This window comes from Plectropomus leopardus, chromosome 6, assembly GCF_026936395.1.
Source record: "Plectropomus leopardus strain MGB_pleo_1.0 chromosome 6, ASM2693639v1, whole genome shotgun sequence".
Lineage (NCBI taxonomy): Eukaryota > Metazoa > Chordata > Actinopteri > Perciformes > Serranidae > Plectropomus > Plectropomus leopardus.
This window is the reverse complement of record NC_142181.1, coordinates 5,594,796-5,605,286: the sequence shown is the minus strand read 5'-3', so window position 1 is coordinate 5,605,286 and position 10,491 is coordinate 5,594,796. Positions and strand designations below refer to the sequence as shown.

At 39.1% G+C, this 10,491-nt stretch overlaps 1 protein-coding gene across 1 annotated transcript in view; it reads left to right on the top strand.

Moving 5' to 3' along the window:
* Nucleotides 1-1,384: 1,384 nt before the first annotated feature.
* eif4g1b (eukaryotic translation initiation factor 4 gamma, 1b) overlaps nucleotides 1,385-10,491 on the top strand; it is a 48,197-nt gene continuing 39,090 nt past the window's right edge. The window contains 4 exon segments of the mRNA XM_088078581.1: nucleotides 1,385-1,459; nucleotides 8,254-8,306; nucleotides 8,540-8,617; nucleotides 8,620-8,657. Of these exon segments, the coding sequence (XP_087934707.1) occupies nucleotides 8,542-8,617; nucleotides 8,620-8,657 (114 nt within the window). The 5' untranslated portion in view covers nucleotides 1,385-1,459; nucleotides 8,254-8,306; nucleotides 8,540-8,541.

Genomic DNA, 10,491 nt, shown 5'->3' with positions numbered 1-10,491 from the left:
ATTACTGCTACATAACTTAAGTTTAAACTGTTAGAGATATAGAGATGTAAAACTAACAACTAACTTCAAGTTGGTATTATATACTCGAACAGAACTGCGATTAGGCTATATGTCTTCTTTTCTCTCCTAAATCTTTATGACGCAGGAATAAGACGTATGCCCTCTAAACCCCTCTTATTGGCCTGCATTATTATTTATTTTACTGTATTTAAAATGTAAATTTGCATTGAGTTATGCAATATAATGTGCAGGCTTGTCCCATAAACAATGGCTGAGATGTATTTTTGCACTAGCCAAGATTTAGTCCATAATATGAATAAAACTAACAACTAACTTTCTAGACCTTTAACACGCAGGTGTAACACGTATGGCCTCTAAAACCGCAAGTGCTGGCCATCGCTATTATTATTAATATTAATATTATTATCAGCATTAGTAGTATGATTGATTTTGCTGTAAGTTATATAGAATAATGTACAAGTTTTTCCCTTGAACAATGTCTGAGAAGTATTTTTGCTCTTTCCGAGATTTATTCCATAAAAATATTCTAAATAAATGTTTTAAACTGCTATATGCAGAGCAATTATTTCACCTATAGGATTGTAACCTATTTATAACCTAATCATAATGTAACAATAGTCATTTTACACTTTGGAATAATTAACCCTTTGAAACCTTGATCGATAATAGTTTTCTTGTGCTGCATTTAGGCACCTCCCAGCTGTTTGAGCCTTTGAAACCTGAGCAAATTGATTTTGAAACATGGGGGAAATGACAGACTAACTCGACAAGAAATGTCCCATAAATAGCAAGATATTAGTAAAATTTGACAAAAAGTACCTAAAAAATAGTTTTAAAGAAGAGGGATTGTTAGGGAAATATGCCCTGAAAACTGTCTATAATTATAATAATTTTATATTTAAAACTATGCTACTGAAAAATATATATAATAAAATATATATTGTTTTTCATTGTCAGCACTTTTAAAGGTTATTTTCTTGTTCCCTTTCCCGCTTTTTTATTTCTCATTTTTATTTTTTTCGTACTTTTTTTTTCTTTGAATAATTCTTTACTAATTTTTGGGCCATGTGTTGTTAAGTTGCTCATTGCCTTCTCCCCATGCTTTTGAAAGAAATTAAATCTATTTGTTCAATAAAGAATAGTTAATTTAAATGATATTTAACATTCCTTATTTTTATCTACATCAAAATAGTAAATTATTTTTTATTTTGAAAGCAAAGTTCAAATGTACTGGTTGACATTTAACATAAAAACGTCACAAGTTGCGTTTTTTTAATTAAATTTTTTATAACCACATAACCACAAAACACATGAAACATACAGCCGAGAACGTGATTACTCGGAGTTTCACGTGATGGGATTTTGCCGGAATTACCTAGCTACCGGCTTCCGGGAAGATTTTCCGTCCGTCCGGCTCTGCGGACTCAAGGAGAGAAAGGTAAAGCCACAGTCCCGGGCTAAATTGTTTATTAAAATGCTCAAATTTTCACGCAAGTGTCACGTCGCGGTTTTATAGAGACTCTGCAAGGGCGTTAAAATCTACAGTTTGCATTTTAGCGTGAACACACACCTGGGTATGGTGACTTTTCTCCAGTGCTTTCTGCTGACTGGTGTTCCTGCTGTGTTTTCAGGGATTAGCTAGCTAGCTGCTTGCTAGCATCCCATGCTAATGCGACGTGGGAGTTCTTTCTTCACTTTAGCCAGTCCAGCTAGCAAGCTAACACAACGACAGAGAGCTAAAAATGAGCCCTTACTCGTGTGGAGTTTGGCAACATGTTATCTTGTGTGTATTGTATTATTTTTGTACGGGCGACAAATAGACTGTCGCGTCGCGGTGTTGTTGTTTTCGCCGGTTAACGTAATTTATGGTGCTAGCTAGCCGACCCGTTGCTAGCTTAGCGAGACAGCAGGCTATATAGGTAGCAGTAGGATAAATCACTCTAGTTGTGTCGTTGTTGTGCTCTGGTGCCAGCTTCCTAAGCTGAAAGCGATGGAGTTTGTATTTTTATATTTATCAGCCTGGCTGTACACGAAGAGATGCCTGTTGTGACAGTTGTGATTGTAAATATCATGCATACTGATAACTTGATACCTGAAACCATGTGATGGCGATGTGACGCTGGTGCCAGCATCTGAAACCATATATGTTAAGTATTAATTGTGGTTATAATGTCTGGTTGTGAACAGTCCGCTTGCTTCAACGCAGCAAGGTGTTCTTGTTCACGAGCAAACATCACGTTGCTCCTCTAGTTTTAGCAACACGGACAATAAAACATATGTGACAGGTTTAAAATATTGACGTCTGACATGCGTAAAGGAATTTTAGGGCACAGTCGGTGGAGGGTAAATAGGGCTGGAGACTGATTTGACAGAACAAGACACTTGTTTTGAAGGCTCTGACACCTTCATCAAGGCCTTGCTGGGATGGTTGACAGGTCGCACTGCCTTCAAGTTACACGAGACCTTGTTAGCTAAATGTGAGATTTTCCACCAGCATCCCCAGTAATACATCAGTGTAAACGATTGCGTTCCCAGTGGCGATGTTGCTGTCAAACTGGTCGATATGTTTGCTTGCGAAATGAAACGGGGGTGTCTGAGTCATAGTGGCTTGTTACAGTAACGTTACTCATTGTCACGACAGCATCGGTGTTGTGTACAAAGCCGGTTAAAGCTTTCGAGCACAGTCGCAAGATGCATATTGAGTTATTGATACGAATATGTGAGCTAATAACCGGTAGCTTCCTCCTTAGCTTGACAGTTATTTAGGTAAGTATCCTCATTCATTGCTTGGACCGCTATCACATCTGTTTTCACTGTTCCTAAATCGTCACTTGTATAACGTGGTGTAGTTTGTGCTTTTTTATGTGGTTGTCATAGCCGATAGCGGCTGAGGTGTGGCTGGCATGAAGCCGGCAGCTGGTGAGCATCGCGCCAATAGCAGGATAAACCACGTGGTAAATCCAGATTGGGCCTAGGAAAGTTAGCAACACGGCTAACAGCACAACACACAGCATCACGTCTTCGCAACAATATTTGTAGCTGTTTTGGCATCATCGAGCGTCTGTTAGGCGCGTGTTTGTTAACACACGATGCCATGCAAATAACTGTCTTCGTCGCGCGGTGTGTGTGTGTGAGTAGACAGGCAGACACGCCCCTGTGTCATATCAAAACTGTCCCACAGTTTTAGCAAACGAAATACCGGCGTTTTACCAGTGTATTGTAAGCCTGATGTGAGCGTCGCAGTTGTCTTCTGACACTGACAGGTTGTCAGATTGTTATTTCAGAGAGCGACATCGCTTTTGTGTTCATGTTTAAGCCCGATCACTTCACACTGTTTGCTGCAGCAGGCATGAGGCTGATGTTGAGGATTGCAGACATGTGACCTTTGAGAATGTGCGTCCAAAATGGATGCAGTTTCCTATGCAATGGTCACCAGGTGTTTATCCCATATCTTTGTCTATATCTACAATCATCTTTGTTTACAATTCCTAAGCCCAGAGGAATGTTATGCAGTGATCTCAGGCGTGCTTTAGTTGATGTGAATACATGAAATTAATAGCAGAAGTGTAATCACATGCATGATGTGCCAGAGCCAGGCAGTCACAGTTTGCCTGACATAAGGACAATACAGATCTTCCTGTCGTGAAACATGTTAGCTTGGAGTCTGGGTATGTGTGGGTTTTGGCACAATGTTAGTTAACCAGAGGAAGGGGGGGTGGGCTGTGCAGAACTAGCTGTGCTGGTGTGATGCTGTGTCACTGGAGCTAAACTTTAACTATCTGCACACCCCTCTCATCTTAAAATGTCTGACTGAAGCCACTTTTCCTGTTAAGTCATTGTCACTGACACATAATAGTTGGAAATGTGATCAAAGGTATTTTGTCTTAATCATTGTCAGTGGCAGAGCGATGTCATAAAGACTGTTTATTCTGTTAAATTGTTGAGTACAATTAAGGGGGCATGAATAACCCGTTAATGCAGAATATAGTGTTTACATGAGCACAGAGATACTGGGTAATTCATACTCTCTGTACATAGTTCAGTTTCTTTCAGAGTACTCCAGCTAGCAAATTTGTATTTCTCATAAATATGGTGTTTACATGCTCAAAAAACATAAACAGTATACTCCAAAATTCCCATCGTAAACGGGTTATTCATGTCCATGTAAACACACTCTGTGTCGTTTGTTTTATGTTTATTTAAGTTGCTATATCTTTATGTCAGAGGAGCATTACACCAATTTTACTTATGAAGATAACTTTTGATGAGGAGTACTAGTCATGGGAAAACAGTGTAACGGTGTCATCTGTGGCTCTGAAGGGAGCTCTTTGAAGTCTATCTTGGATTGGGCTTGAGACTTCAAATTTACAACAACAAGCTTGTGTTACAAACTGGGTGTGTGGCGTTTTAAAGATGTGGCATTTACCAGACAGAGATTGTTAACTGTAGTTGGTGTTTTTGGAGCTTAACCCAGACAGAGGACTAAAATTCAGGATATCTCGGGCCCACTGCTTTGATTTTGACTATTTTATTTCCATTGTAAGTCCCTCAACTTTGTGCAAGTGCAACATTCAATCAGAATACCAGCTTGACGAAGTAGCATGGTACTACAGAAACCTTACTGCTCATGTAGATAGCTTTCCTCTTGATGGCTAGGTCAGTGAATTTGAATGTAGGCCTAATTTGTCCAAAATCTGTTATTTTGTCTATAAAGGGTGGACCAAAAACACCACTCTGTTTTACATAACAGGCATTTTGCTTCCCTTTTTCTGGTTCAAAGGCTAAATTTAAGCTATAGTTATCCACAGTTAAAGTGATCCAGATGAGTTAAGTGAAGCCTGCCACCACTGAAGCTTTCTATGTTACTACCACAGCCAAGACAGTGGCTCTGTGGCAGGTACAGACTGTCATCACAGCCTGCAGGCCAGTGTATAACAGAGAAATTACTGAAAGCATAAGTAAAGGGCAATAGGCTTTAAGCAGAAGCAGAGGAATCAGTTTGTGCATTATAAGAAGTACCATGTATAATGTGTATCCAGGCATTTGCAAAGTATCTTTAAATCTGCAGCACACCAAAAACTCATAAAGCACAGACTTGTATTTTTTTCAGTGACTTCATCATGCTTTAAAGTTTGCTCAGTTCTAAGTGTAGATTGTATTGGGAAAAGTCCATTTGCAGGAAGCAGTTTTTTGATGCAGTGAGTCTAGACCATGGTGTGTGTGCAGACAGTGGTAAACTCAGTGACTACACCCTCCTTCGGTGACATGACAGCCAACTTCTTTAACAAACTATGTTCTCCCCCTCTCCTCCTCAGCGGGTCATGGGAGTCCATGCAAAAGATTATGCAACAGTTGAAGGAGCATGTTTCACTAGCAGTGGTGCTCCTGGCTGGATCTCCACACTGCTGCGTGTCAGACCAGCTCAAATGACTGGACTGTGTGTGATTAGGGGGGTGGGGGCGCCTTGCGTTTTTACTGCAAAACTTCCTTGAAACACAGATTCCTGCAAAAAATGAGAGCCTCCAGGGCACCCCTCCTGGCTAGTTTTGTATTGCTGCAGACTGTTCCTGCACTTGTTCTGATAAATCATTTTCATAAGTTCTGCAGAGTAATCAGTGTGGTGACAGTGTGTGTCACAGGCCCAGTCGGTGTTTAAGAAGCCGGCCACGTCTCACTACTTACGGGAAAAGCATTCCCCTGGAAACAAATAGGTTTTTATCAATGTGTCCCCCAGTGAGAGGAGTGAAGCCCGTGAGGCAGTGTGGGTTGTTAGTCTGAGACCCTCTTTTAGCTTTGAGATTGTTTACTCAGCATTTCATCTCCCAGCTAGCCCTGCTCAGTCTGACAATCTCTCTGTCTGTGGACAAGCATTTGAACTGCTGCCTGTCACCTCTGTAAAGTCTTTCCTAACCCTAACTTATATTGCTACCAAGCTCCAAGCCTCCAGTATTCTGAGGATGAGCCTACCATCAAAGTCTGTCAGACAGTGTCTCTCTTATCCAGGGATTTTACCTGGCTCTATGGAAAAGAAACCCTCACTCAGTTCAAATCCATTATCTTTTCATGTTCTTTTTGTGTGTGTTGCCATAGTCATGGTAGCAGTGCTGGTGATTACAACCATTTCTACAGCGTGATTTCCTCTTCTTTGGAAAAAAAAGAAAAAGAAAAAAACACCCTGATTCATCATGACTCAGGCTTTTTACACTGCTGCTTCTCTGTGTGTGTGTGTGTCTGTGTGTGTGTGTGAGAGAGAGAGAGAGAGAGTGAGTGAGTGTATATCAGGGAGAGGGGGTGTATGTGTGTCTGTCAGTGACGGAGATAATGTAGGCTTCGACTATAAATACCAAATGTGTCACTAGTACAAGGGCCATATAACCTGAGAACAATTACACTGGAATCATGAAATGACCCTTGAGTCAGTGGAGCGTCAGTATTGCGTACAAAAACTGTCTATCTATTTCCTTCTATTCTGACAAACACGAGAGTTGGGTTCTAAATAGATCTGAGGCACTGGGTTTGTTCCATATAGCCTATAGTGACCTAATTAAACTCATCGTGAATCGTGCGGCCACGCCCCTCATTATACATAGTTTCACTATTATAACCTTGTAACAGTACAAATGTGAACAATTCTAAAAATAGTGTTGGTGTTTGAATATTGGTTTTTCAGGGTCGATATTGATTATTATTAGTTAAAGAGACCGATAACCTATATTTAGAACGGATATATTTAGAATTTCAAACTCTTTGTTGAAATGCCTAGTCACGTCACACACTGCAAGTTCCCAGCAACTATATATTAGTTAAGTGAAAATTTAAATAAAAAATCAATGAAATAAAATAAAATACCTCCCTGAGGTTTTACCAAGTAAAAGTTCCTCCCATGCTGTTACTTTCTGTGCACTTTTAAATTAATTAATTGTATCGACAATCATTAAAATAAAATGCCGATACAGATAATTGACAAAATGCCAAATGTTGGCCCCAATAATTTGCCAAGCTGATAATCTGTCGACCACTTGTATGAATGTATCCATTTTATGGAACTGACATGTAGTTTCAGCCTGATGTTACATGTTGAAGAATGATTTATCTGTTTCACTACACAAATAAAAGATCACTGGTATCAGATCTATATTAATACAATACCAGTACCCTAAATTTATGCAAAAAATTATGCATCCTACTGAAAAATGAAACTTTGGGGAGCCTACAAGAATAATAAAAATTGCTTTTTCAATCCACTAGATACATTTTGCTGCAATAAAAATGATTGAAGTGAGAAACATTATCTTTAAAGCTTTGTCTCATTAAATGTTGGCAATTTTTAACTTTTTGGATGTAATTAACAGCTGGAAAAAGGTACTAAATCCCAGTGTATGTTATTGCGATACTCAGCATATCGTAAAATGTTTATAATAGCAATAATATTGCATCATGACTAAGTATGTGATAATATTGTCTCATGGGGCCACTGGTGAATCTGAGCCCTGAAACATAGAGTAGGGTGATTTTAACATGCATATATGCTGCTTGCTCATTTCAGTTCTTTTTTTTTTAGATAGTTTCTAATTTTACACTCTGCAAATATTTATTATAACCTCAGATAACGTCTGCCCGGTCTACAAATAATTGAAATCCATTCTGAACATTTGCTTGCTATTTTAAAGTGGATCTCTGTAGCTAGAAAGACAGAGCTGAGAAGTGTTTTGGCCTGCCTGGTGGATAGGAACCATCTTTGTCCAATACACTGTTAGAAAAAGCTGTTGGGTGAACCAGAGCCTGAGGGCCAAATTGACCGTTGTAATTTTAGCTTCAGGTGTGGGTTTTTTGACCCACATGCTTTACTTAAGCGGTAACATTGCTTTGGTGGTGTTTGCTAACAACACTCACCTGTATTAATCTAATACAAATTGACTTAACAAGATGTTTGTTATACTCTGTTTAAATATACCTCTGAAACTAAACCTTTCAGGGCAATTCAAACTGTAAGTCACCACTAATGTTTAGAATGAAGATAATTTTTCAGCCTTTAAGATGATCTTGGCTTCATGACACTGCACCGTTACATTGTTCATCAACTCATTAACTATTTGTTGTTGTATGCTTTTTTTCAATGTTGTGCGCGGAGTCACGGTAACACATATGCTGTAAAATATTTTGGATGTGCTATTAGCCATTATATGCTCATTGTTGACCAGGTTTCCCTTTCTGTCTGTTTTTGTTTTTTAGGAAAAAACTTTCCTCAGTGTAACCACACTTGGGACCTTAAAAGATTCATAAATGTAAGTATTCAATTGAGCTGTGAATATTAAAAGGAAACGTCAAATTATGTTTTAATTCTCAAGTTAAATCTGAATGTAATTTCAACTCTCTGCATGTTGGAAGTGTTGTGCTCATTTAATTTTTTAAAGTTCCATCCAAGATAATTTTAACTCATTCTCTAAAAACAAAATCTTTGCACTCTGTCCTCTCTGCTACACATTGTATAAAATTGTCTCTCTTTATCCTTCATCAGATATGTACACAGGTCCACATCCGCCTCCCCATGCAGAACTCCGTGAAATGAATAAAGCACCACAGCCTATAACAGGACCCCTCCACCCCCACCCTGCCCCTCCCCTGGCCTTTCACAGGTACTTAACTTCATGTCTTGTCTTTTTTTTTTTTTTAAAAACATCTTGCTCTATACCGCTTTGTTTCTCAAAGAAAACGGGCTGTGGTGACAGCATTTGTGTGCACATAATGAAAAGCAGCTCACACAACAATGTTCTCTCTCTGGTGGAGAACGGTTGCAGCAGCTGAAAGCCATTCTTTGGTACAACTCGCAGCAATGTAGCAGACAGTCCCACAATGCAGTAGCTGTACTCCATTGTGATTAGTAAGGATGTGTATTGTAAAAATTTAAATGGTACTACAACTCTTACAGATAGTACTGAAAAACTTTTTACTCTACTGAACAACAGGGTTGCTGGTGTACAGCTGCCTCCATCAGCTGTTGTGGAAGGTAAAGAGAAGGAAAATTTAAATATTGAATACAGTTAAACTGATGTTGATTTTTTTAGGTGGCTGAAGTATGTTTTGCTGTGGCCCTGTTCACAGCAGGACATCACTTGGTGTCCCTCCTCAGTGCTTACATTTTTCTTTTATTGCCTGACCTGTTTTCTCAGAAGTAAGGAACAGTCCCTAACCCGGCTGGTGTGGTGACTAGGAGCACGCCCAGAACACCTAGTCCCGTTTAAGTCAGACTAAGATGTTTACATGACAGAATAGCTCGACTTCCAGTCTCATTATCTGGGTCCGATTGTGTCAGATTTCGAGAAATGTAATTTAGTCCTATTTCAGTCAGACTAACATCGTGTACACGTACTGACTGAGAGCAGGACCTGTGTGTGTGTGTGTGTGTGTGTGTGTGTGTGTGTGTGTGTGTGTGTGTGTGTGTGTGTGTGTGTGTGTGTGTGTGTGTGTGTGTGAGAGACACAGAGTGGCAGAGCTGACCCCGCCCCTCGCACACACACCAGGCTGCCAGAGACACACAGCTCTCCTCTGGATTTAAGAGTGAAAACGCTTCATAGACAAATATCATAATCTTATTACAATTTAGAAGCTGAGTTGGTGAGATAAAGAGTGTAAAAGCTAATATTTAAGTAACCCTAAATAAACAAGAAAAATAATTTCTTTATCTCTCCAGCACCGATAGCAGAACCATTAGCGCCGGAGCACTCCGATCTTAAACAGTTTGGCCCTAGTGCCTGTTAAATACCGGGTTTCGGTACCCATTTCTAATGATTAGTGGTAGTGTCAGAATTAACTATGACTTCTATGTCCATTTCCAGCCTTGCCATCATGTTGTTGAATGCCAGTGTAGTTTACAGCATCGTCATTGTTGCCAGGTCCACAGCAACTTGCAGCAGATACCTGATGTTTTTCTGTAAAAAAAAAAAAAAAAAAAGTATAATCAAATTTATAAAGTTTTCCCACCTCTCACTTAAGGTACTTTGTATATTCATTGCCCCCTTGTCTGCTATCCATCAGCTTAAATATGAAAAGATGCTGGTATTGTGAAAAAGCAGAATACTCTGACTAGGAGTCAACTGATACCGTTTTTTTTCTAGGCCAATACTGATACCAATTATTAGTAGTTAGTGAGACCGATAACCGATATTCGGAACCCATATGCATTTACAATGAAAATGAAAATCTTTCTGCCAGTATTTAGAATTTAGAACATATAAATCCAAGCACAAAACTTTATTTAAATGCCTTTAAGCAAATGTTTAATCAAAACTGAAACGTTCATCATCAAATACAACTTTTCTAATAAAGTGAATTAATAAAAAAACATCTTCCTGAGGTTTTATATAGCTAAAGTTCCTCCCATGCTGACACTTCCTCTGTATTATTTAATGAATTAATATTATTGACGATCATTTAAATAAAACACTGGCAACATTCCAAATACCGGACCCT